This window comes from Oryctolagus cuniculus, chromosome 15 (genome assembly GCF_051225735.1).
Source record: "Oryctolagus cuniculus isolate XC-2025 breed Fujian yellow rabbit chromosome 15, ASM5122573v1, whole genome shotgun sequence".
Classification (NCBI taxonomy): Eukaryota; Metazoa; Chordata; class Mammalia; order Lagomorpha; family Leporidae; genus Oryctolagus; species Oryctolagus cuniculus.
The window spans coordinates 25549344-25576612 of record NC_142881.1 but is presented as its reverse complement, the minus strand read 5'-3'; the positions used below and the strand labels follow the sequence as shown (position 1 = coordinate 25576612).

At 56.9% G+C, this 27269-nt stretch overlaps 1 protein-coding gene across 2 annotated transcripts; it reads right to left on the bottom strand.

Moving 5' to 3' along the window:
• Window positions 1-395: 395 nt before the first annotated feature.
• On the bottom strand, window positions 396-24965 carry ITPRIP (inositol 1,4,5-trisphosphate receptor interacting protein). Of its 2 annotated transcripts, XM_089314349.1 has the most exons (3): window positions 24773-24881; window positions 4519-4597; window positions 396-4023 (listed from the first exon to the last, which is right to left on the bottom strand). In XM_089314349.1, exon 3 carries the CDS (start codon window positions 4008-4010, stop codon window positions 2352-2354), a length of 1659 nt encoding a protein of 552 aa, XP_089170475.1. In that variant the 5' UTR covers window positions 4011-4023; window positions 4519-4597; window positions 24773-24881; the 3' UTR covers window positions 396-2351. The 2 variants fall into 2 exon arrangements, with proteins under 2 accessions (XP_089170475.1, XP_008268710.3); XM_008270488.5 differs by lacking the exon at window positions 4519-4597 and having other exon boundaries at window positions 24773-24965.
• Between the last annotated feature and the right edge of the window lie 2304 nt (window positions 24966-27269).

The following is a 27269-nucleotide window of genomic DNA, read 5'->3' as shown; positions in this document are numbered from 1 at the left end:
CGGCGGGGGTTGTCCTTAGTGGGAAGGACTCAGGGTCTCTGAGGACTGGAGCAACTCCACCTAAAGATGCTGCCTTTTGCCCAACACCAAAGGCTTCCTGTAACCCCCAGCATTTCATAGCACACATCAGCTCCAGGAAGCGAGGGCCTGAGCTGGAAGCGACCCTACGGCTGGCTTTCAAAGGCCCTTTCTGGAACTCCATGGGCAATGCACAAGCGGCCTCAAAAACCGCCCAGAAATGTTCTGTTTTGTTATTTTTCAACGTTTCCCCGCAAGTGTAGGAATAAAAGAGGAGTGAAAGCTGCTGCCCGCCGTCAGGAAATGCACCCCCCCCCCCCAGACCCTGCCCTAGGAGGTCCCAGGCTTCCTGAATGTAAGAACAAACACCATGACTGTTTCTACTCCTTGTAAGAATTTAATTCTCCCCTTAGTATAAATAAGGCAGCATGAGACACCCGGAGCCCCACTGCCGTCTGCCTCAGAAGCAGCGCTGGTGCATAAAAGATGCCTGTTTCCCACCGAGTCCTGTTGTCTCTGCATAAACAAGAAGCCGGAAGGGATTCTGTGCAGCACAGGGGAGGCCGGGGGAGATCCAGGCTCGGGCTTGGCTCCTGGCCGCCGGCTCTCGGTTGCTGGGGTCTCTTCAAAGCACAATGGGATACAGATGAAGAGGGGCAAGGCACAGGTAGTAATAAATAAGGAAAACGATTCTGGTTCTGGAAATGAGTCCTGGTGGAACAGAGAGGGGGCTCGGGCTGTTGTAAGAGATGCACTTGACCAGGTGCATTCGCAGGGGCGACCGGCTGGCAGTCGTGACTTCAGACAGGCAGACCTAGCACCTGTTCAGGTCACACAACGGGGCTTCCCACAGGCTCCGTGGCCCCGGTCACTGCAGAGTCTCCTGCTGTGAACCAACCCTGGCACGCCCACAGTCGACCTTCCAGAGCTTTCTGAGGCTGGGTGAGAACTCGTCTGGGCACCCTGTCCACTTGGTTATGCCGTCTGGGAGGCGTGGCAGGGTCAGATGCTGGCAGGAAAGTTGGGGGGGGCTGTGCTCCCTGCTCTTGCATCCTCCTCCTACTTTGGTCCCCTGTGAGGGTTATTGAGGCGAAGGTGACAGAGGTACTCCTAAGGGCCAGTGAAGCCACAGTGGAGGTGCACAGGCTGCTGGGCCCTCCGGAAGCAGGCCCGGAGGTGCAGCCCTCTGTGCACAGTCCCCAGGGCGCTGAAGCAGCCTCAGGTGGCTATGCTGACAGCGATGTCTCTCTGGGTCCCCTCTGCTGGGCTCTTTGGGTCTGGTCATCCGTGTGGTCAGCAAGGCCCATGGACAAAGGGTGGGCTCTGTGCAGTGAGGAACTTGGGGAGGGGGTGGTCTGAGGCCTGCAGGCTGGTGCTCATGGTGCCAAGCAGGCCGAGCCCTAGGACTGGGGCCCCAAGGACCACCCAGGCTGTAGCAGCCCTCACCCTCTGGCTCTGCGACTTTGCACTGGGCCCGATCACAAGCAGACCTCAGCATTGTGGTACTGGGCTCTGTCCCTTGCCCTGTCTCTTTGTGCCTCTCTTGGGACCAGCCTCCACCTTTGGCAGTGTCCTGCCTCTGCCATGGATGGGCAGTCACAGAGACCAGCACTGGCCAGGACAGAGAGAAAGGCTGCTGAGTGGGCACCCAGCACGTAGAGGGCACCCACCAGTGCTCGGGCTACAGCACACTGTGGAAGAGGACACTCCTGTGGCTAACAAGGTGGCCAACTCTCAGCTCCTCTCTGCCACCAAGGACCCAGTTCTGCGGAGTGGAAACATTCATGGGTCACCGAGTCTTTTCTCCAAATAGCATAAAGAACAGAAAGTGGCAGTTGCCATGGGACCCCAACTGTTGTGCAGCATGAGGATCAAAGGCTGGGAATTCCCACCTCTGTCTGTCAGGGGTTTGGCCTGGATGGCTGAGCCAGGGGTCCCAGGAGACAGGTGTGCCAGGTCTTAACCTGGGTCCCCGCCAGCTCACTCGTAGATCCTCTCCTGACGAGCAGAATGAATTGTACCCAAATCAACATTTGCATTCGCTCCAACTCAGGGTCCAGAGTGTCCTGTCACTCATCTCGGCCACCCGTGGTGTTCCCAAAGTACACAGCACAGACTCAGTCTCCAAACCCCAGCTGCCTAGCCAGCAGGCCCCAATGGCACGAGAGTGAACCAGCTGCTATTCTGTTTTGTCTACACGGTAGGGCCTGGCTTCGTGGCAGGCTGAACCTCGGCTCCAGCCAAGCCTGCCGTGTTCCCAGGACAGGGCTTGCAGGTACCGCGGGCTGTGGACGTGAGAGGCCCCCCATCCTGGCCCTCAAGTGCCACGCGCTCTACAGGACGACAGCTTTTGGGGGCAGGATGGCATGGTCTGAGGGGACATGTAGGGAATACTCGGTCACAAGTGCCGGGGCATTCTTCAGCATCTCGTAGAAGGAGTCCACTGTCTTACGGTAGAGACTTCGCTGCAGGACGAAGGGTCGGAACAGGTTGAGAGGCTCGGCCCTGTGCACGGCCTCCGGGAGTCCCACGGCCTCGGGCACCTTGCGGTTGCCCAGGAAGAAGTGATGGAGCTTCTTCTCCAGCAGGCTCTTCTCCAGGAAGCACAGCAGCTCGTGCAGACGTGCGGCGAGCTGCGCGGCCTGCCAGTCGGCGGCCCGCCGGGAGAGCAGCAGGTGCAGCAGGGCCGTCTTCAGGTGGTAGCTGCTGAGCCCGCTGGGGCCCGTCAGACGGCTCTGCTTGGACAGCAGGAAGCAGGCGATCTGCAGGCAGCTCAGGTGGCAGGCGCCCTCGGGTAAGGCCTTCAGCATCATCCTCAGGAAGTGGCGCTCGTAGACCGCAAAGGACAGGAGCCAGTCCGTGCTGCAGGCCGTGGTCTCCCCGGAAGGCTCCCTGGGAAGGTGGGAGACAAAGTACAGGTCCGAGTCATCACACTGGATCGCGGGAATCAGGTGGAAGGGCATGAACTTCCCCGAGCGGAACTTGATCTTGAGGGACCCTGGGGTGTCCAGCTGGCCAAAGGCCAGGTCGAACTCGTACTTGTGGGCGATGCGGTGCCAGGCTCTGGTGAGGGCCGTCTGGAACCACTTCATGACCTGCATGGTGTCCAGGTACGGGGACTCTCTGGCGCACAGTAGGTCTTCCATACCGCTGTCTTCGGGCTGCGTCGTCTTGTTCTTGCCATGGAGGAGACACAGCATGTCTTCCCCGAGCTTGGTCTTGCCGCAGACGCAGCCCTGGGCATCTCCGTCGGCCCGGACCACTTTGATCTGGGCATAGCCCTGGCGATCCAGGGGCACCGGGTGGCTGGAGCACCAGAGCTCTGGGTGGAAGCGGTGCGGCTCCGGGGGCGTGAAGGGCACAAAGAGGTGGCAGAGCAGCGGCCTGTCCACCTGCCAGTTCTCGTACATGCTGTCCACGCCGATGAAGTCCTCCACCTCCATGTCGCTGTCCCTGTTGCAGAGGCTCCGCAGGGCTTCCAGCAGGTCATCCACGAAGCCTTCCACGAACTCCCGGGTGCGAGCAGCATCGGCCGTGGCCGTCCGGATGCAGCGCTCGTAGAAGTGGCTGAGGGTGGCCTTGTTGGGCAGGGTGAGGCCCCGCAGCGGGGCACCCCCCAGCCCGGGCAGCTCGTCCTCATCGCCGCCCGGGCACTCAAGGGAGGGCCCGTCCTGGTGGTCCTGCCGCCACACCTCGATGATGAGGAAGAGGATCATGCAGAGGGTGCTCCAGAGGTCCCAGGCCGCGCGGGTGTCGTTCGGCTGCGCTTCCTCCGCTACCTGCTCCAGGGCCTCCTTCTCAGCCGCCAGCCGCGCCACCTCCTCCTCCAGGCGCAGCTGCTCCAGCTGCAGCTTCTCCTGGTGCGCCTGCATCTTGCGGATGATCTCCTCCTCGTTCTCGGGGACGGTGGCGTTCTCCCGCGGGAACAGCAGCGGGTGGTTGATGATGGCCGTCACCACCACCAGGCACACCCGGAAGAGCCCCACGGCCATGGCGGGAGCTCTCCTGGCAACAGGGAGAGACAGAGAGAGACCACGGGTTACCCTCAGCTTCCTGGGATCCCACTTCTTCTTGCACCCTCACGCCGCCCTCTGCCCATGGTGAGGCCAACACCTTGGTCCTTCTCCCTCCCAACGCGCTGCCCCCTGCAGTGGCCTCACGTGCTGCCATCTATCTAGCCTCGGGAGAAAGAGCACCAAAGGCCTACACCTGTGGTGGACGTCTCTTTCCCTCTGTCCAGGCGTTCCTCTTGCAGGTGGCAGCAGCCCATGGTCCCTGGGCCCCCACCCTCTTCTCTGCCCTGTCCTTAAAGCCAGTTCAGGGACAAACCTAGCTCCTAGCTCCAGGCAGGGAGCACATACCCCAGGCCCAAAACAATCAGACTGCTGTACCCAGCCAGCTACAGCCACAGTGATTGGCTCAGGCATGAGCATGTGACCTGATTTGGGCCAATGAAGACAGAAGTAGGATGCTTTGGGACCAATGGGGAGACAGACTCACCCTGCCGTTAGGGTTGCCCAGGGAACAGGATTATACCTGCCGTGCTGGCAGCTCTCTTGCCACCAGGAAGCGAGCCTGCCTGAGAAAGACACCAACACAGAGGATAGCAGACCCCCACCTGCACAAAGCCATCACCTTGGGGCCCTCTAGCCACCAGAGTCAATAACAGAGTCAGCTGGAGTTGTTTTTCCATCGCTTGAAACCCAAGTGGCCCTGAGTGAAACATCCATGCTCCCCCAGTAAATGCCTGGGGAGTCAGTATTTCTTCTTGCAGCAAAGCCTCGTGGTCAAGAACAAGAGGCTCCAAAGCCAGTTCTGTCCTTGAAGGTGACCTTGGGCATGTTAAGTCACCTCTCTCAGCCCTGGTTTCCTTCCTGTACTAGAGGAAAGCGTTAGCATCCCATAGGGTCACAGTACTTAGGGCTGTGTTGATCTGTGCTACCCGTTTGGCCCAGTGACCACCTCCAACGCAGTTCCGAGCCCGAATCTCCCTCTATGGTCAACCTCTCCCCTTGACCTGGAAGGCCCCACCAATTCAGTCTTGCCCTGGGGCAATCTGTTACAGCCAGAGAGAGGAGGCACTGGTCTTTCTCTGCAGGAGGCACTCCACCGTCCTGGCATAAGGGGATAGCTAGGTCTCAGGAGACTCTGGGGAGGAAGTAACCCTGACAATCTTCACAGTTCCAAGTGGGATCCACAGAGCAGCGGCTGCACCATCTAGAAGCCTGCTGGGAAAGGAGACCCTCGCCCCCTCCCCCCCATGCCCTCAGACCCGTGGAATCAGGATCTGTATTTTAACACTGTATTCGCCAGTTTTCACTTACTACAGCAAATAACCAAAGCCCCTGCTGCAGAGGGAGAAAAGCTCACAGTTTTGGAGACCCAAGTTCGCTCAAGAGCAGCTCCCCTGTTTGGGCTCTGGGCAGTGAGCCAGCAAGCAGAGAGGCTGGGGCCCTGTCAGGCTTCCATCAGGACCCTCTCGAGAGCGCCCCCTCACCGGGCCCACCTCCTGAACACCATAATTGGAGAGTTTCAATCCTGTAAGTACCATTAATTGAGGACTTTGGTGTCCTAAGTTAAGAATCCTTGGAAGCTAAGTCGTGTTCAAGTCGCAGCAAATGCCACCCATATTAAAGTCTGGGACGCCTGTCTCAGTGTCAGCCTTGCACCTCTCCCTTCCCTAGCAGGAAGCTCGGGAACTCACAGTCTGCTCTTTCCAGCACTGCCAGGCCTCCTTCCAGCAAAGACGGCAGCTGGCCAAGTGCCAGCCAGCTGTTGTCGGATGACAAAGAGAACGCAGCGGGCCCCCCGCCCACATCATCCCAGGCATGCCAACAACCGCCTTCAGCAGTTCCTGGGCAGGCCTGAGCCCCAGTCCTCTTGGCTTAAGCTGCTGATCTTGACTCTGCAGGATGCAGTTCTGGCCCACATGGTGCTTAGGAGGAGGGATTTGTCACTAGGTGCAGGCTGTCCCCAGCACGGAGGAAGACGCAGACTGCCCGAGTTGGCATGGCTGCTGCTCAGACGTGACTCACATTCACCCTACACACAGCTGGAGGTGCCAGCGGCGACCAGCGAGGAGGCTGGAGGGAGGTCCGGCTGCAGCAGAGGCTGCAGAGCTGAGCTCAGAAGCAGGCATGGGTCCCCTAGAGAAGGACGTGGGGTCAGGAGAAAGTGGAGGAAGTCACGCCGGAAGGTGGGTGAGGTGAGGAAAAGGACAGGGCGGCGAGCCAGCTTCTCCCAAGCCAAAGAGCAGCTTGCAGGGTAATGGCAGAAGCAGGTGGGTCCCTGTTTCCACATAACTGAAACACCCCCGGAGAGCTTGTCAGGAGCTCCAAGGCAAGACTGTGAGGCTGGGTGGTTAACGTGGAGGAGAGTTTTAAGATAAAGGTGTGGAGTGCTAACAGTGCAGTATCAGGCAGCAGTCGGCTAGGAGGTCATTTAGGGTTTCTGAGGTCCTTTGGGGTCCCTGTAGCCCAGGCAGTCACCTTTGGGCACAGCAGGCCTTGAGCAGTCACAGTCACAGCCCTGGCAATGCCTAACCATGGAGGGAGTCCATTTCCATGTCAACTCATAGACAGATGCCACCAACTAAGGAGTCATGCCACGGAAGCCCTGTCACTGGGAAGCCCTCCTTCTCTCCACCCAGCAGCAGGTGCTAGCTCAAATACCTGGGTCCCTGACACCCACGTGGAGGCCTGGATTGAGTTCCTGGCTCCTGGCTTCGGCCTGGCCCAGTCTTGACTATTTGTGGGTATTTGGAGGTAGCCAGAGGATGGAAGATGGATCTCTCTCTCTCAAATAAATAAGTAAATAAATAAATAAGAAGCCAGCATGTGAAGCTACTGGACATGACCTGGGACAAATCAGTGTCTTCACCTGTCAACAGGGAGTAACAACGCCTGCTGCTATAAAGCTTAAATAAACGAATGCTCATCAAGCCCTTAGCAAAACGCTGGTTCCTGAGCAAGTTTTCTCAGAAGTGGAGCTGTGGAGGGTTGGAAGGATGCAGATGATGCTGCCTACGGGAGTTCACGACGCCACAGGCCACACAGGTGTCCATCCAAGGCCTCTGGAAGGATGCAGGCTGCCCGTGGTAACACTGACAGCAGCAGGGTTATGAACAAGAGGCCCCAGAGAAGCAGTGCACAGGACTGGAGCCCAGGCTTCAGACCCAGCACATGGGGCCTTGAGCCTTTCTGAGTGACCTGGGGTCATCCACTGGACTTCTTCTGGGATCCTGGACAAGGTGGGGTTTGTAACAGTCTCTCCTCCACAGGGATGCTGGGAAGCTCAGGTGAGATGATGCACTGTAGGTGCTCAGCATGGTGGCTGGCACGCAGCAGGCGCCCCACAAAGTGCAGCTCTTGCCCTGGGCCCCCAAGGGCCTGTTTTCTCACCTGCTGTGCCCACTCACCCTGCCCAAGTCCCCTGGGGGTGTGGAGGGACACAGGCTCAAAAGTGCTCTGAGAGCACAGAACGTCCCACTGTTCCTGCGGTTCCTCAGCACGTGGCTCCGTCCGCCCTGCCCAGCCAGTGAAGGGAGAAGTTTTCAGAGCCGGTGTCCTCCCGCAGCTCAGGGGTTCCCTCTGCCTCACCCCTCCCTCCCTGGGGCTGGATCTCAGCTCTCATTTTGCTCCTTCTGAGATTCTGCATTGGCTGGCGCAATCCTTAGCACCCTGAGGGAGGGGCAGGAAAAGCCAGGTCAAGACAGCGAACAGGGCTCTGGCTGCTACACGGGGCTGAGTTTGAAGCCTCTGCTACTTCCCCTTCCGAAACGACATCATGCAGAACCCTGCCCTGGGACCCAGCGGTCAGAACAGGGCTGTTTGAACGGGTGGAGAGGGGCGGGTTCAGGTGCTGCTTGCAATGTCTGCATCATAGATTGGAGTGTGAGGCGGGTTAGTCTGAGTTCCCACTCCTCTGCTTCTGACCCAGCTTCCTGCTAACGCAGCCCCTGAGAGGGCAGCAGGCGATAGCTCAGGTTCTTGGGTCCCACACACAGTAGGTGACTGGGATTGAGTTCGGGTCTCCTGGCTTCAGCCTGGCCCAACCCTGTTTGCAGGCATTTGGGGGAGTGAATCAGTGGATGGAAGATCTCTATCTTTCAAATAAAATGAAAACAAAAAAATTTTTTTTAATTGAGAAGACTCTAGGGACAGGACAGGTAGCTGGGAGCCTCTGGCAAGCCACAGATGCACAGCCCGCCCCAAAGAGCCTCCTTCCTCCAGCTCCAAGTGTGTCCACCACCTCCTTGCCCTGAGCTCCAGGACATCCATTGCTGTGCTTACGTTTGAGAATAAACCTGGGTCACTTGGAAGGCTTCTTCTGTCCCCTTGCCAGGAAGCCAGCAGGAAGCCTGCTGAATTCTCCACCCCCGCCCTTGCCCAGAGAGAGGAGGGTCCATGTAGTCCACAGCTAAACTTAGCCTGGCACAAGGCCAGAGTCACGGGGCAGCAGGGGCTGGAGTGAGATGCTGGCCGCTGGGTGGCCCCGGGCAGCAGCTGCAGGTGGTTGGCCAGGACCCAGGGCTTACTCAGACCCTCCCACTGATCTCCAGGAGGGTCCTGGAGACCTTAGGGTCCTCCAGGGGCCTAAGGTCCTGGAGGAGAAAGTCACTTGCATTCCTTCACTGGGGTCCCTTACTGCTGCATCCCCCCACCCCCACCCCAGGCCGGTGACTCTCCTGGACCATAGCTTCGTCTGGCAAACACCACTATAAGCTGGCTAACAGCCACAGCTTTGTTTCTCGGGCCCTCACTGGGAAGCAACCTTCTGAGAGGTGGGTGTGAGCCCTATCTCGCAGGTGGCTTAACCAAAGCCCACGCGATTAAGTACTTTTCTAGGAAAGTCCCAGCAGGGCTGACACTTGGCCTGCGCCTGCCACATCCAGGTGTCTCCCATGATGCCACATTTGCATAGTGCACACTGCACGGAGGGGAGGGGCGGTGTGTCAGAGGCTGCAGGAGTGCCCTGGCACCACAGAGGTGTAGGGGCCATGGGAGCCATGAGGGTGCGAGGCTGAGAAAACACAAGGGGTGGAGAAAGCTCCATTCCTCCTTGTTGGGACACCTAACCTGCCCCGACAGTAGAGGAGAAGTCCATGTGAAATGGGCTAGCCGTTTCCTGCCTCCCACACAGAATTCCTACCACGAACCAGGAACAGGAGGAGCCCAGTGCTCCCCGCCCCCCAGGGGTGGCTGACTTGGGCCTTAGCTGCAGAACACTCAGGACCCATTTCTCAGCGCCCCCCCCCCCCCCCGTCCCCTTAGGGACTGTGGTTCTGAGGTCACCATGGGCATCATCAGGCATGCAATCAGGCACAAAGGCAGATCTGCCTATCAGAAGTTCCAGGGTGGGGCTCAGCACCTGCACTTTACCCAGCCCCCCAGGTGGCTTGAATGCCTCGGGTCTGAGAGCCACTCCTGCCAAGGCAGGCAAGCTCCGTGGGAGGAGGGTGGGGCTCTGCAGTGTGGCAGCAGCTGGATTCTGGAGCTCGCCAAGAGCTTGCCCTGCACCCAGTCTTCAGAGGCAATTAGTAGAGCTAATTGCCATAGCAAAGGCCGCCCTGGCCCTGGTGTCCTGGAGCGGCTTTACGAAATGGAAAGAAGGAGGTGGCTGGCGGCAGAGAAGAGCATGCTAACCCAGGCTCGGGGTGGGGGTGGGGTCATTTGAGTCCCCTTCCCACCATTTAGATTCCAGGCCCTCTAACAAAGCAGGAGCCAAGGGAGACCCAAACTCCTGCTTCAGGCCTGGCCTCATGCTGAGGCTTTGCAGTCCTAGCTAAAAAGGCAGAGTTGTTTGGGAGAAAATAGAGCCATGGATTTAAGAAAGTCAGAGTGTAGAACTGTACCTGAAACACCCCATTTTGCAGATGAAGAAACTGAGCCTAGATAGGAAGGTAGACATCAGCCCATGGGCCCTACCTGGGTGGCATCTAGCAGGGAGTCCAGGGGACACGGAGTGAAAGTAAGGGTGCTCTCTCAGAGCCATTGGCACAGCAGTCACCCCAGGCCAGGCTGGGTTCCTCATGCAAATTTCAGAACATCAGTCAGGCAGCTGCGTTATCCCTACCTTACAGTGAAGAGACTGGCGGGCAGGGAGGCTCACTGGCGGACCTGTAAGATTCCCCGGTCTGCGGCACGTGACTCTAAGTGGCTGGGGCTGCCCCTCATCCTCCCAGGAGTCTGAATGGGAACAGTGGGCGGGCCAGCCACCCCCGAGGCATCGTCATCAGCAGTGACCTGCAGTCACCCAGGTCGGCTGTCCCCCAAGCTGCCCAGGCCTTGGAGCAGGAGGAGAAACTTGGAGAAAGGACAGTGTGGACACAGAGCTCCAGTGGGCCTTGGCTTGGTTTTGAAGTTGGAGCCCTGGGCGGGATCTCCCTCCACAGCCGGCCCAATTCCATGCTTCTCTCTAGCAAAGCCCTTGCCGGCACTGGAGCCTGACCAGCCTCCCTGCTGAGTCCAATGCACCCACTGTACGGGGCCAGCTCAGGGGCCCCTCTTCTGGGAGCCTGCCCGGAAGCAGTACCATCTCACCTTTCCGGGAACTCTTGCAAGTCAGGTGAGCAGCCTCCTGCTCCTTATTGTGTCAGCTCATCCACTGGTCCCTGCCTTGTGACCTATGGTCCCAGGGTGTCCTCCTGCAGACCCCAGTGCACCAGGCCATGGCTCGACACACTGCCGGAACCAGCAACGTGCTGATGTGGGGGTCTCATCACGCACAGGGCAGATGCAGCTGTGCAGGCACTGCCCGTCTCCACTAACTCCCTCCGCTGGGCCTAACTCAGGACATGGCACAGACGGCTCAGAAACAGCCCCTTTGAATGCATCACCGCCCACCATGACCGGTTCCCAGACCTCCGGGATGGTGGGCCGAGTTGGCCTCTGCCCTGGCCAGGGCAAGGCCTCTGGGCTCTCCCTGGGGACATTTCTGGCCAGGCTCTCTCTTCACCTGTACCCTAAATGGGGGTAGAAGAGAGGATCTGTGGGGCCTGTGCCCTGGCAGGAGAGGGAGGCGTAGACAAAGGAAGTAAAGAAAGAGGAAGGAAGAGGACCAAGAAAAATAATTGAGAAAGTAGGTGGGTGGGCCACCCATCACCCTCCAGCTCTCCCAGCTGCAGGGCCTGGCTTGTGGCCTCCAGCCGGGATGCCTTCCAGACCCCGCTGTGGACCCCTGGGCACCTTCTCTACCCACCTCCAGTCACTCTTCCTGAGGACAGGGCTGAAACCAAGTCCCTGAGGGGTCTTGGGGAACGTGCGTGGCTGTCGTGAAGAGCTGAGTGGGTGGGCGCACTGCTCCCAGGACAGAACAGCAGGTGCCTGGTCTGAAGGTGACAGCCACCACATCTCACAGTTTGGGCACTCGGAAGACGGGTGTCCAGATCTTCTCAAAGTCCCCCAATTTCTAAACATTGGCCACTTATTCTAAAATCCCTTTAAAACCATGTGAGCTTATAAAAAAAAAAAAAGTGAGCCAAATACAGCACATTAGGGGCCACCCAGAGCCTGCAGCCCCAGGTCTGCAGCCCCTCACACGCACCTCTGCAGCAAACCGACTCTCCTCTGTGTCTGGGTCCCCCTTCCTGACCTTTCACCCCACACCCAGGCGCCCCTGCCATGGGCCCCAATCGCCACGCTGGGCAGAATCATCACAGCTGGCAATGCTGAGACCCTGCACCAGGCCTGGGGTCTCTTCCCCATGGCCTCTCTAGGGACAAGAAGAAGTGAGAGAGGGACTCTGCAGCCTGAGGCTCTGCACTATGTGGGTGCGTTTGCTCAGTAGTGCAGTGTGAGGCATGTGGTCCCAAGGACCGAGGACCCTAAGTCCCCACGGCCCCTCTGCCACCCCAAGGGAGACCCCACACTGACTGAGCAGGACTCCAAGCTCAGGAGGATCAGGGGACAAGACTGTACCCTGGTGAAGACAGGGGAGCACAAGCCCAGCAGTGAGTCAGCGGCAAAGTGGGCACAGGACGGGAGCTGGTCTTTCGGCTGTTCCCACATGGACATGGTGCCAGGCGGCCTCACAGGGGATGCTCAGTCATACCTGCCAACAGCACTGGGTTCCCTCAAGGTCTACTCTTGGAGGATGGAGGAGTTTCAGAAGTCACCAGGATGCCAACCCCATGCGCAGGACTGGGGTCACCAGGGTGGCCAGCCAGCCGAGACGCAGGAAGGACAGCAGCCTGAACCCTACCACCTCTGGCAGGAGAGTCACATCCTTCCTGTCCCCCACCCTCTACCCAGCTGACGTGGAACTCTCCACAGGCAGAGGCTGGACAAGGCAGGGAAGCCATCAATCTCCCAGGAAGGACAGGGCGTCCCTCTGTCCAACTGCCCTGCTGACTCCTAACAGCAGAGGTCCTGGCCCATAGGACATCACGGACATCACAGGACAGATGCAGAAGCCTGGGGTCTGCAGCCAGGTTGCAGGGAGGGAAGAGAGAAGGGATGACAAGCAGTGACAAGGGACAGAAACCAGGAAGGCTCAGAAACGGCAGCTGTGACTCCTGAGTCCTGGTCCACAACCCTTCTTGTCTCCTTCAGGCCATCTCCAATCCAACAGCCACTGTGTGGCTGGGATGGCAGCCCTCAACGAGATATGCTATTGTGCAGATCCTCAGTCCCAGTGAACATGACCTTGGAAAACAGGTCTCTGCAGATGTGGCTAAATTAAGGCTCACAAGATGAGATCATCCAGGATTACCCAGGTAGGCCCTAAATCCAACAACAAGGAGCAGGCATTTGGCCTGGCAGTTTCTTTCCTTCTTTCTTTCTCTTTTTCTTTCTTTTCTTTCTTTCTTTTCTTTCTTTCTTTTCTTTCTTTCTTTTCTTTCTTTCTTTTCTTTCTTTCTTTTCTTTCTTTCTTTCTTTCTTTCTTTCTTTCTTTCTTTCTTTCTTTCTTTCTTTCTTTCTTTCTTTCTTCCTTTCTTTCTTTCTCTCTCTTTCTTTTCTTTCTCTTTTTCTTTCTTTCTTTCTCTTTTTCTTTCTTTCTTTCTCTTTTTCTTTCTTTCTCTCTCTCTCTCCTTCTTTCTTTTTAAGATTTATTTATTTGGAAGGCAGACTTACAGAGTGGCAGAGGCAGTGAGATAGAAGGTCTTCCATCAGCTGGTTCACTCTCCAGATGGCTGCAACAGCCAGGGCTGTGCCGATCCAAAGCCAGGAGCCAGGAGTTTCTTCCAGGTCTCCCATGCAGGTGCAGGGGCCCAAGGACTTGGGCCATCCTCCACTGCTTTCCCAGGCCATAGGAGAGAGCTGGATCAGAAGTGGAGCAGCAGGGACTCGAACTGGCACCCATATGGGATGCCAGCACTGCAGGCTGGGGCTTTACCTGCCATGCCACAGCACTGGCCCTGGCCTGGCAGATTCGATGCCAGTTATGATGCCCATGTCCCACTCCCAAGTGCATGAATTGATACCCAGGTCCAGCTCCTGACTCTAGCTTCTGCCAATGCAGACCCTGGGAGACAGTGGTGATGGCTCAAGCAAGTGGACTCCTGTTGCCCACATAGGGGGAGACTTGCATTGAATTCCCAATTCTCAGTCAATGCAGGCATTGTGGAAGTGAAAGAGCAGATGCGAGCTCTGTCTCTCAGAGAAATTAATTAATTAATTAATTAAAATCCCACGACAAGTGTCCTTATGAAGAGACAGAAAAGGAAAAGCAGGCTAGAAGGCAATGGAAGATGGAGGCAGAGATGGGAGTGATGTGGTCACAGCCAAGGGACACCGGAGGCAGCAGAAGCTGGAAGAGGTGGGGACAGAGTCCCCCCATCTGCTGTTTGAAGCCCTCAGTTAGGCAGCCTCAGGAGACTGACGCAGTCTCCATGGCAACGCACCTCCTCTCTCTGCCCACTTTCTCTTTCTGCTGCAGTACTTCCCTCTCCCAGCATCTCTGACTTGGCCTAGGAGAGCAAACCACCTCTCACATGCCCGTATGGACCTTTGGAGTCCGTTCCTCTAGCTCTCCCTAACACTCGGTCTTGAAGGTCCCCCTTCCCCCCTTGCACTGGTGTCCAGTTTCCATGTCGCACACGTCGGAGCCGTAGGTCTGATGCCCAGGGCCTGGCTTGACCCCCTCAGGGGAAGCCTTGGTTCCGTCCCTGCCCAGCCCAGGCCCTGCAGATGGATCATCTCCTGTCCTGAACACACCCTGGACATCCCCATTTCCCTCACGCCCACGCTTCCTGTCCCTGTTGGCCGAACTCTAGCAAGCCCACCTCAGAAACCACTTCCGGGGGGCCTTCTCGGCCCCCAGTTCCTGCCTCCAATCCCTCTTTCTTGAGAAGAGCAGACATGAAGAGGGGGGCAGGTTTCTTGGGAAGCCTCTCTGAGTGCAGGCCAGCGGCTGCTGCCCTGAGTAGGTGACAGCCGTGCCTGGTACCCAGCACAGACTCCCTTCCCAGCTCTTCACTCGGAATTAGTGCCTCTCACCTGTGCAGCAGCACCCCAGGGGAGGGCACCATGGGCCCCATCACAGGTAGGAGCCCAAGGCACGGAGACTGAGCAGTCTGCTCTAGTAATGCGCCCGGGAGCTGGGGTCACCCCACCGTACCCTGGCTCGCTCCATCCTGCTTTTTCATCAGCCGCCTGCCTCCTTCTCGCCTTGTCCCACTGCCTCCCTCAGCTGCAAGCTCTTCCACGGTAGGGGCTGACTGCTGTTGGTCTCCACATTCCCCAAAGTGCCTGGCACAGACCTGCTCGCTGCACCAAGGACACATGGCATCCTGGGCCCCCAGTGCACACCAAGCTCGCTGGAGACACCGCTTTCCTCAGGACTGGGTAGAGACAGGTCATTCGCAGGCAGCAAGAGTGTATGGAAGGCTCCCTACACCCCTGGGATTCCCACCTCCCTCCTGCACGCACCATCACAGGTGCCTGTTGATGAGACACCCCACGCTAACCATTTCCTACTGTCCCACATGGGCTTGGAGCTGGCTGCCTCTGTGGGCCCATCTCGCCCACAGTGCTGGCACAGAGGGGACATTATGCCCAGCTTGGGGTGGGATCGGCCAGCGCTCCCAAAACGTGCTCCTTTCTCTGTCTCCCCTTGGCTTCCGCGCACCGCCTGCCTCCAAACTGAGCAGAGCAGCCAACACTCTGGCAAACTGCACTTGCTTTGGCAAATCTGCACTTTTGCAGCAGCAGCAGCAGCAGCAGCGGCCGGCAGGGCTGGGAAGGGGAGCTGCGCTGGCGGGAAGCTGCTCAGACAATGCAGACCCACTGACTTGATGGGGAGGGGCTGGCGGAACCAAGTAAAAAGGGAAGCAAAACAAAGCCCTTCCCTACTCCCCACCCCCCCCCCACTCCCGCCCCTTTGCACAGACACCAGGGATGGATGGAACCAAATGAGCTGCCCCTGGGGCCCAGCCTTCCTTGGATCCCTGGATGGGAACAAAGAGAGGCCAGCTGCAGCCAGACCCCTGCCTCCAGGGCACCGGGAAAAGCAGCCCACCCCAGGATGTCCCCATGGCTGCTGAACAGCCAGTTTCCTCACAGCTCTCTTACCCATGTCCTGGCCACAGCGAAATCCCACACTCTTCTTCTACCCCCTTCCCTGGCTTAGGTCCCCTGTGGTTTAGGCAGTACCTGACACAACACCTGGGCCCTAGCTGGGCTGGGGAGGGGAAGTGGGGGGAGGAGAGGAGGGGAGGCTCTTGGGGTTTCAGAGCACATGTACACACACACATACACAAACATGCACGCGATCTGTGTCCATGAAGATTTAAAAATCCCTTTCATCCTATTAAATGGGGAACAATAAGAGGCACAAAGGCAAGCAGTAAGGCCAACCCAATTGTAAAAAACTTAAGAGCTGTGGCCTGCTCTTTGGCCTGCACAATGGAGTCGGGTGTCTGCCTGCCTCCCACGCCTGTTAAGTCAGAGCAAACCAGTTCGCCTCCTTGCCAGAAAGCCGGGGGCCTGGACCATAAGGCATGGAGCAAAGTCAGCAAACTTGTGCCTAGGATTATCTTCAATCATTCAGTCACACTCCCTGTGAGTTACACAGAACGAAGCCATAGCAGCAATCTGCGGTCGCATCACTTTCCAGCCATGGGGCTGGAGCCGCAAGTGACGTGCGCGCTCTACTGAACTGTGCCTTAGGTATCTACGTGATGCCTGCTGAATGCATGAGCCCACATGCAGACGGGGGCAGGCAGCAAACAGCCAAAGGCAGTGTTGACTTCACAAGAAGAACACACGCCGCCTGTCCCCAAGGAAGGACCACTCCAAAGTTCTTCAGCTAAGAAGAGCTTGATAGTCTGTAAGGCTTAGAGTACAGTAGGTGTGGCTCAAACTCTGGGACCAGATGGCCTGGGTTTGAGTCCTTGCTCAGCCACTTGCTAGGACCATAGTATCCACTTCTAGCTCTGCACATCTGTGCTTTGTAAGGGACATTGCTGTTGGCATGGGAGTGGTGAGCAAGTCAGGTATTTCCTTTCTTAAAAATAAAGAATTAAAAAAATTACTTATTTTGAAAGGCAGAGAGAGAGAGAGAGAGAGAGTTAGTTAGTTCTAAAATCTGCTGGTTCTTTCCTCAAATGCATACAATAGCTGGGGTGAGGCCAGGTCCAGGTCAGAAGCCTGGCGTTCCACCCAGGTCTCCCATGTGGCTAGGCTGGGACCCAAGTACTTGAGCCATCACCTGCTGCCTCCCAGGATGCATTAGTGCAAAGCTGGAATTGGGATGAGCCAGGACTCAAACTCAGGCACATCCCAAGTGGATGTCTTAACTGTTGCACCAAACAACTATCCACCACAGGTCAGCATTGGGGAGAGAATGCTGTGGTGCAGCGAGCAAAGCTGCTGCTTAGGAAAAGATTTAAAAATCTATCAGAGTGCCAGTTTGAGTCCTGGCTACTCTGCTTTCAATGCAAGTCCCTGTTAATGTGCCTGGGAAGCAGCAGATGATAGTCCAAATCCTTGGGTTCCTGCCACCCACAGCCTGGCCCAGACCTGGCTGTTGTGGCCATTTAGGGAGTGAGCCAGCAGATGGAGGCTCTCTCTTTCTCTGCCTTTTAACTAAATAATAAGTCAATAAATGCCTCCTGGAAGAGAGTGTGGTCGACACCCATGCAGCTCCTCCAGAAGCTGTGACAACGACTCAGTGTCTTGGAAGGGCTGCCAGAGGCTGCCACAGAGTGAGCAGAAGACATGCGGTGACCCAGGAAGCTGGGCAGCAACCTCCTTCCCTCCTGCCTGGCAGGGCTGACACCGACAGGTCCCTCTACCTCGTGCGAGCACGCAGCACTGGACGGGGGTGGCCGCTGCACACATGGGCTTGTTGAGCAAACCCATCACAGAATGGAGTCAGGACTAGGATGAAAGATCCTCAGTGTCTTTCCTCGCTGGAGCAGGAATTTCAAGTTCCCGGGATGGAGAGGGAAGCCCTGGACGATGTTAACTTTGAATTCTAACTTCCAGACAGGCACCCTGCAGTGAGAGAAGCAAAGAGCTCGGGGTGGGGGTGGGGTTGGGGAGCCTAGAGGAGGGGGAAGCATGAGCAGGGTCCCTAGGCCAGCCCTCACTGCAGGCGGACTCCTGCCAAGGTTCACGGAGAGAAAAGACCAGGCGTGAATAGCGTGAACACCACAGTGAGCTGACCTGACCACAGCTGCCTCGCCCCTGCATTCCTGCCTCGCCCCTGCATTCCTGCCTCCTGGCTTAAGACCCTTGTGAAAGGTGAGATCAACGGAGGGAGGAGTACAGGGTGAGTAGATGAGGGAAGGGAATGAGCAGAGAACTTGCTCCCGGCAGACTGGCCAGCTGTCCTCCCATCCCGGAGAAAACTGGACAAGCCTTGGAGCCCTGACACTCCACGGAGGGTTCAGCCAACGGCAACTTCAGGCTCAGGTGGAATGCTTCACGTGCAATCTCCGAGGCACGCCCTCATCTGCATTCTACAGAGAAGGCACCGAGTGGTGAAGCCTCAAATCCAGGCCTGGCCCACCCTCAACTCTACAGCCTTCTTGTGCTGCTTGTGAGCTGATGTCTGTGCAGCATTTACTGAAGGGTAGGTTGTTAGTAAAATGGCACAGCCTTATCTATGGCGCGATCTACACCCTGACACCATCCTAGGCTCTAGCCCCTGCCACCATTGCTGGAAGCCAGGTGGCCACATGGCCCAGCCACCAGTGTCAGCTCCGCTCCCATCCTAATGGGATTCACTGCTCCTACTTCCCTGCCCGTTCCCCGGGAAAGTTTTAAGAGGACCTGTTCTGAACACATGGCTCTTTCTCTCAGTCTCTCTCTCGATCTCTCTCTTCTCCCTCTTTTTCCTTCTACACCCCTTCCCTCCGATCTGTCGAGTTTCCCCCAATAAACGCTTCCCTTGACTCCAGTGTTTGGTGTGTTTTGTGGCAGCCTTACGCAGGTGACAACTGAAACAGAGTCTGGGCACGAAGCAGAGGCCTCACCACCTCCAATGCCCCTCCTTCCAGAGTGTGACCTGGGCCATCTGAGACCTCTGCAGCTGGTTAGGAAAGGGGGTTGAGCACTCTTTAGACCTGGAGGTGGGGGAGGGAGCCTGTGTGCTGGGGGCAGCCCGCAGGGGCGGGGCCCAAGCATCCTCTGCCCTCCTTCCCTGCTGCCTGCTGTGGTCCTGCCCTCTTAAAGTCTCAGCAAACAAAGGCCCCTTTCAGGAGCGGCAGGCGGGTCCAGGCTGCCAGCAGGCTATTGAGACAGGCTCCCAGGAGAACAGTGCGGAATGAGCACGTGACTCGAGCCAGCAGGCAGGGCCGAGTGGAGGACAACACCCTCGGCTGGTTTGATGCAGGTCTGCAGGAGACTCCCCTGCCTTCAGGAAAATGACGCGAGGAAGAAAGCTTGGACGCGGAGTCCCTCCTCCCAGGCGGGCTGTGGCCCACTGTGAAATTCACCTGGAAGTGAGTCATTTCACAATTGTGGCGCCATATTTTTCCCAGGGACTTTTATCTGAGTCCCAACGAGCTCTGAATATTCTCTAGTACTGCTTGCTACTGACCCCACTGAACAGACCAGAAGACCGAGCCCTCTGTGTCCCTATCACAGAGGTCGACGCGAGGCAGGGGGCCAGGGGCTCAGGCCTGGAGTTGGTGGTGGGTCTGCTGTCTTTTCACTTTTAACACTCAACCTCGGTGGCATTTTTACGTTGTGTTCACGCACACTGGGCCATGGTGTCCACGTGGCGGCCTAAGGTAGCATCTAGAGCTTGAGGCTCCGGAAGGAGCAGGCCTAGGTTTGAATGCTGTCTGTGTTGTTTTCAGCTCTGTGACTTCGGGTTAGCCCCTTGACCTCTCTGGGCTGGCTTCTTCACCTGTAAAACTGCGATGGCACCTACCTTGAGGGGCTCTTGGGAAGAAGAACCCTCAGGGTGGCTTTGCTAAGAATCTGTGCTGGATTAACGAAGCCATGATTTTTAAGAAGGTTATCCTCTTTTGATGAACTTCAAAAAGGATTTTGGAGGCCTGACTTGTAAACAGAAGAATGCAAATGCTCTCTCTGCTAAGGAGACTCTAGCTTTCATCTCTAGCCCTGAAGAGGCTGCAATCATACAGACACCAGGGCTAGGACATTAGCCACTGCTATGCCGAACACCGGGGAAGCATCTTGAAGTTGTGCCCGGTTGCACGAGGCAAAGACTTTCATGAGAGACCTCCGGGGTGCAAGGGAGGCAGCTCCTGCCCCGAAACTCCTGTAGACAGAGCTCACCACATCTCGTGGCCCACCCTTCCCCAGGGGGAGAGGCGGGCAGTCCTCCCTTCCCAGCATCTTTCACTCCCGCCTCCTGTGGGCACCCCGCAGCCCTTGCTGAAGACTTTCTGTCTTAACGAGGGCAACATCTTCTAAGATGTGGCTGAAGCCACAAGTGGCCAAAGAACATCAGGATGGCTGAGCGAGTTCAGCCCAGTGAATGGTACCTTCCCCAGGGTCTCCCTTTGGTGGGATGCAACTGGCGACCATGACTGTAACACCATTTCTAAGACAGCAAGTGTAGCTCAAACATCCCCAGCTCCCTGCAGGAGCTCCTGGAGGTGGGGAGAATGCCACAGGTTTCATTTAACCCATTGAGGATCCCCAGGGGAGGTCACCTGGACCACTTTGCTTTTCCAGCTGGGCTATCTCGTGGGGTCTCCCACAGCCTCTGAGTCCCTAGCACAGTGCTGTCCATTTCACAGGTGAATAACCTGTGCTTGACTGACATGGAAGCCCCCACAGTAAAGAAAGATGTGGGCACCCCTATTTCTCACTTTTTCATGGGGGCAGACGGGAATGTCACTTTTCTGATGGTCCCACCCCTGTGCCTTCACTCCCGCCTCACAGACAGGAGTCAGGCTCAGAGAAGCATGTGAGATGGGAGCCAGCCATCAACACCAAGAGCTCCCTGTTCTGGGGCTAAACCCAAAACCCAAAGCCCCACCCACCCTGCCACAGACCTGGGGACCACACCCCTTCTCTCCCCTTCCCTGTGGCCCGCCGTCTCCCCAGCCTCTGGGCCACAGACCTGTGGATGTCCCCGCTTCGATGTCCTTTCCCTTCAACATGTGTCTTACAGTTGGGGTTGGTCTTTCCCCTCCCAGGCTGCCTTAAGGTGGAGGTGTTGCCTTGGGCAACAGTGATGTCACCTGTAAGGTGCTTCCATTCCACTGATGTCACGGGGCGGACCATGTGGATAGAGGGGGAGGTGTTCTCTATGGGAAAACACCACAGGGCCCAAACCACTGAGGCAGACCTAGAGGCCTCTTGGGCACTCCCAAAGAGCCTCCTTCTTCTCCAGAACACCCCCTCGTGCTTCCCTCCTCTCTGGATGCCTATCACAGACCCCGCCTTAAACCTGACGTTCCCCCTCGGGTCAGTGGAAAGGTCAGGCCAGCAGCCTTGTCCTCACCTACAAACCAGCCCTGCAGAAGGACATGGAGGAGCTCCTGCTGCCCTTCTGCCCCGGGCTGGATCCCAGAGGCTTCGCCTTTGTCCAGCCCTCTGGGGCGGCGGGAGCCCAAGTCAGCAGAGAATGCAGATGCCTGGCTGACGGCGGCCCCCCTGAGGAGCCCAGACTTTCTCTCTGCGCATCATCTGGCCCCACCCTCCCAACAGCTCTAGGAGGGGTTGCCCCCATTTTACTGAGGATAAAACCAAGGCTTGCAATAGTCAAGGCCCTTCCCAATTACTAAGAATAACCAACTCCTGAACACTGGACTCAGCCCTGTCCAGCCAACTCTGCCCTGTTCCAAAGGCCACAAGATCACATCTCCTTGGTTTTGGGCACTGGCCCTGAGGAGCAGGGGACAGAGACCCAAGAGGGCTCAAGCAATCCAATGGGCAGGGCAGGTGGCCTGAGGCAACCCCAGCAGGCACTGCCTTGCGGCTGTCTCACCCCAGGCCGCTGCACAGGGTCTCTACTGATCAGGCACCATGGTTCTTTGCTTAGCTTCCTGTGGACCCATCCAGGTTACCAGGCCATCCTCTTAATTTGCATTATAGCATTTACCCAGGGGGCCTGGCCCTGTAAACCCTGAGACTGCACAATAGTTATTTAACCGTGGCAAATGCAAATCTATGTAGCTAGAAGCTACTGCTTGCAAAGCACTAAACAAGTGAATAAAATGAAAAATTGCTAAGGGGAAAAGTCTACGTTGTACCAGCCAAGGAGATGCATACAGCCAGGTTGATCTGAGCATCTGGTTTACCACTGGCAAGAGGGCCAGAGAGAGGGGCACACAGGCCAGTGTTACTGGACACCATGGCCGAATCCTCCACTGGCCTGGCCCTCACTCTAGCTCTGCTAAGCACTAGCCACCTTCTTCTGATCTCTGGGTTCCCGTCTGGCTTGCTCAGGATGCAGGGCCCAGACAACACCAAGTCTGTGTCACGTCCACAAGTCTCCTTGCAAATTAATAAACTAGCCTTCGGACTTATACACCCTCTTCCAGGAGCTTTCTTGGGCTGATTCAGCAGCCTGAGTCTATAAACTGTAGAAACTGTTTCTGAGTGGGCATAGTTAACAGCCGACCCCAGGAGAGGTGGCACCATCTTGATTAACACGAGCTTTGGGGCAATCTGCTGGGCACAGCCAAGCCTCTGAGGAGACATCTAAGGGCTTGACTGTAACCAGTTAAGGGCTGAGACGTCCAGTGCAAAGCTGAGTGGCCAAACCAGGGGCCCGTGAGATGGAGCCTAGGGATGGATCTCCTGGAAGGGCTGGGGAGGGTGTTTGTAGGTGAACAGGACATGGACAGGGAAGCAAGAGGACCTGGATGTGAGCTTGGGGTGGCAATTCAGGACAGCATGTTCAGACACTTCCTACCTCCTTCCCCTCCTGGGAGAGCTCCCTGCCTCGCTCGGCGCTCTGTGTGCAGCCGTCTATGGCATCTTCCCTCAGCACCACACCCAGGGCACTTACTCATCACCCGCTTGCAGGCCCTAAACTGGATCTGCCACCTCATATCATCCAGTCATTAGGAAGGAAAGTCAGGCAGGCTTGGGCCAGGCCTCCATGGCCAGGGTCACCTCGTCTCCCCTCCCCTTCCGCTAGCTAGATAAGCTTCTGACCCTGCTAAGAGCAGGCATTTTCCTTCAACAAAGAAAAGGCTCTTCCTTTCTCAGGAGGGTCCCCAACCAGACTAGCTTTATAAGCTTCACCTGTTTTGTTTTTTTTTTTTTTTTTGGGGGGGGGGTCTGTAAATGCTCAGTGACTGGGACTCAGCTTCCAGGTTCCTGTTTATCTTATTTTTCCATGCCTCAGTTTCTTCATCTCTAAAAGGGGTATAACAGGACTTCAGAAGGCTACTGATGAAGGAAAAGAAAAAATGAAAGAAAGAAAGAAAGAAAGAAAGAAAGAAAGAAAGAAAGAAAGAAAGAAAAGGAGAGGAGAGAAGAGGAGAGGAGAGAGAAAAGAGAAAAGAAGAAAGGGTGGCAAACATTAAGCCCTCAAAATTGCTGGTTATCAGGGTTGCTTGCTCTGCTGTGAGCCTTGGCTATGTCCACCCAGCTGAGGTCCCTATCTAAATGGCATGAAGTGTTATTCGGATTCACACAAGGGGTGGAATAAGCTAGTAGCAGCCCTGGGGATCAGTTAAAGCTCTTGGCATCCCCACAGTCCTACCCTCCTCTCTGGCAAGACTGGATCAGGTAGGGGTCCAGGATGGCCTGGTGTGGGCCCCGAGCTCAGTTGCGCTTCCCAGCTCCCTGGCACACTTGCAGCAGTTGCTCCTTCTTTAGTACACTTCGTGGGCTGCTGTGCCACCCCTTCCCAACTCCTGGGGCTCAGGGGCAACCCCAGGTGGTCCCCGTGGCCGTCGACACAGCCGCGCAGCACAGGACCTGCCAGGGCGCCCTGGTTGCTGGAAGTTCCTTCTGGTGGCATGCTGAGACCGGCCGGCACTGCTTCTGAGTAAGCAGTCTCTGAGCCCAGACCCAGACAATGCTCATCAAGTCCCCCTCGGCTTGTCATCCCTGGGGTGCAGATCGCGAGGCCCTCCCCTTCTCCCTCCCAAGGCCCCTTTCCTTTGGATGAGCTCCTGCTTGGCACACAGGAGGCTGCCCTGAGAACTGGGACCAGCATACTCCCAGGGTCCACCCCTGCTCTCCCTGGGCTGCACCGGTGGGCTGTGGGTCTCAGCCTCCTGGGGACACTGTGCACCATCCAGCTTCCTCCCAGACAACACCTTCTCAGCAGGGCAACTGTGCCAGAAGTTTCTGCCCCTCCCTGCCCCCTGATGCAAGACACCCCCACACCACGGAGGACACAACTTCTGGGAAGATGACAACAGGTGACAAGTTCAGATCTCTGCCCCCAGAAAGCCAGAGCCTGAAACTGACTTCCCCTGTGAAAAGGACGCGGCCGGAGGACAGCCTTGCCCACGGTGGAAAGTCTGAGGGCAGAGGGGCCTGCAGCAGCCAACACAGGGAATTAGCAAACAAGGATCACCATGTAGGCTGCAGGGGAGACAGAAGCAACAGCCAATTATGTCATTAGCAAGAGCAAGGCCACCTGTTTCTCACCATGCCACAGGTGAGCTCACAGCTGGGCCGTGGCATCTCTGAAGTACAAGCGGTTTGTAGAAGGGAAAGGCCCTAGGTCAAATCCAGAAAGCACACTGGGACCCAGAAACTGGGACCCAGGGCGCTGCTGCCACCTGGTCCTTTTAGTTTTCATAGGGAGATCTTGGCACAGCAGGCAGGGGCCAAAAGGCACACAATGAGGTTCCCACCGCTGCAGTAAGAATACTTTCCCTTTCTGCTCTGCAGCACTTCGGGTTTTAAAGGGGGAAGGGGCGTTTTGGAGGAGGAGGCTGGCGGCCCAGGCCAGGAGGCAGAGACTCTGCAGAGCGTAGGGTCCCGAAAGAGGAAGCGGCCAGGGCTTCTCTATCCGGCCCAAAGCAACCTCAGAGCGTCAGTCACCGCCGCACACCGAGAGAAAGCCAAGTTCACGGCTCTTCCAGGCCCCGGGAAGGGAGCGAAGGCGCGAACCGAGCAGGCGAGCAGACTCGCCCGCGCGGCCCAAGTAGCGGATCACCACGGCGCGGGGAACAAAAACGTGGTCCTGCTGCGGGCCCCCAGGCGGAGCTGCCCGCCGTGCCCGCGAAAGGGGCCTCGTGTGCGCTCTTGGGGTAGTCTCGGAGGTCACCAGCGCTCTCCGCATCCCGGGCGCCCCCGCTCCCGGCTCGGTCTCGGGCGCAGCTCCCTCCCACCCCACCCCACTGAGCCCCGGAGCCCCGGGGCCCCCTGCGGTCGCGAAGGGGCAGCCGTCCAGCTGCTGGCCCGGGACTTACGTGCGGCCTGGGGCGGCTCTGAGCGCGGATCGGGGGCTCGGGCGCGGGAGTCTGCGGGCGGGCCGGCGGCTGCGGAGCGGTTAGAGGGAGGCGGGCTGCGGGGTCCCGGCCGGCTCCCGCCTTCGGGCCTCCATCGCAGGGCTCCGCAGGGCTTCGGAGTTACTCATTTCCTGATGTCACAGAAACTTTTCCCTCCTTATAAGAACAAAACACCCGCCTCTACTCGGGGCGCGGCAGCTGCTTAAGGAGGACCGCGCAGGTTAGGAGCCCGGGCTCGGGGTCCGCTGCGGAGATGGCCCCGGGGACACTCCCTTCCCCGCCCAGGAACTGCTGATGGGCGGGCAGACCTGGAGGGTGACCAAGCGGGCCGGGAGCTAGCCGCTCGAGTCGCCTGGGGAGGGTGGGCGGAGAGTTCATGGAGGGCGCCCTTAAAAGGCGTCCCGGGCGCGGTTTGGAAGGGGTTAAATCGCTGCCGGCCTGCGAGCGCCTTCGGTGGCGCGTTTTACGAGCGCTGGGATTTCTGGGGGGCCACTTTTTTTTTTTTTTTTTTTTTTTTGGTCCATTGGAGTAAATTATAAATCGAGACACAACGCCGGCCCTTTTCTCGTTTTCGGCTTGAATGGATTAAAATAACGCACTCCGTGTTACGATAAATGATTGCATCGCTGCCCCGAGCACCAAGGAGAGGGGCTGAATGCTGCTGGGGCCGCCGTGGTCGCCAGGGCCTGGCTTCCGTGGTGCAGTCGATCGAGCATGGCTACCCCTGCGTAGGAAGGGAGAGAGCTCGGGCCAGCTGCGCAGGGCTAGTGCACAGCAACTTGCGAAACCCACCACCTCCTCTTCCCTCTGCGACCTGCCCCAACCCACAGCCGGGAAGGACACCGGGGAGGGTTTGAATGAATCCTCCCTGCCGCTGCTCTGGGGGCGCCAGGTGCTAAGGAGGGCACGGTTGGTAAAAGGAGGCAGACAGTCCAGGGATTTCGGTCATGGCCATTGCTCCTGCTGCTGGCCCTTAGACTACCTTTTTCTTTTGCTCCTGGATCCCGCCAAGTAGCCTCAACTCTGGTCTGGAAGACATTTGGCTGAGCCTGAAAGATAAACAGGCAATGAGAAAAATGTCTAAAAATAGACCCCCTGGCCCTAGGCCCAGGGTGCTTTTATTCCCAAGTTTCTGTTCCTTTCCATAAATCAGGGGTAGTTGAGGCAGAGTTTTGGGGGCTGGGATGTTGATCTAGGGAAACGCTCTTGAGAGCTGTGTGTTTCTATAATGTCTACAAGTTGCAAGGACCGCATACTTGCCCATCCTCCCCAAAGCAGGTGGAGGGCACTGGAATGAGCCCTAGCAGCCCTGGGCTGGAATGCCAAGGTGCCGGCTGGGATTGTTATCCTGTGTGCAAAGTTGTTCCAGCAGTCTGTAACCAGCTGTGTCTATTATGTATGGTAGGAATGTTCTTCGTATTTGTTTTTCTTTCAAACCTGATGGTTTCCCCCTCTGTGACCTGATGGCCTCTTTTCATTGGCTCCTCTCCTCTCTGTCCAGGCTCTGCTGTCCCAGCCTGGCACAGAAGCCTCTCCTGATCTCACCACTTCCTATCTCATTCCACACTCTCCACGGCTCCTTGTGGTTCTTGGAACTCATGCTTCTCAGAATATGATGGGTCTTTCCCCCTTCACTGCTCACGTGGGCTTTCTGTTCTGCTTGCAACCTTCACCCCACCCCGTCCTCCAGCTGGTCACCCCCATGCACACTCACATTATTTTGCCTGGCAAGTCGTGTGCTCAGTCTTCAGGTCTCAGGCTGGGTAGTCACTCCTCCAGGAAGTCTTCCCTGAACCCCCATGGTTGAGTTGGACACCCCTCCTATGTGACTTCTGTAGCATCCCGTGCCTTCTCTGGAAAGGTTTATAAAGGATTCAATTTCTGGGAACAGGAGGGGCAAAAAGTCAGGGAACCCCTGCTTCAAACACAGAAATGCTTAATAAAAAGTATCAACAATTGAAAGAAGCAGAGGCGGATCTCCAGGGGTGAAGGGAAAGAGCAAACTTGAACTCCAAGGCATCAGGAGTATAAGCTTCAATGGGTAAGGACTGGGGCTAAGTACCCATTCAGACTGTGAGTTCTAGAAGCACAAGGATCTAGACTTGGGACCCCTCCCTGAAGCCAAGGCCCTGGAAAGGCTGACTTTTAGGATCATGAGAATGGGAAAAAACAAACAAACAAAAAACCACCTCTCTGGCCAGCACCACAGCAAGGAAGCCTGTAGCTTGTTTGAGTTTCTGGATGAATTTAAAAAAAATGTCTGCTAGAAATGAAAAGCCCCAGCCTGCCTATGCCAGGTAAATGAAGTTGTGAAGTCCCAATTTACCCATGTGGTTAGGGCCTTGGCCCCGTTGAAAACACATGCAAAACTCACTTCATTCTGGTGTCTAGCAGAATAAGCAATTCTCACTGAACATGAGCTTATGATAAGAGATCATAAGCCAAACTAGAAAATGAA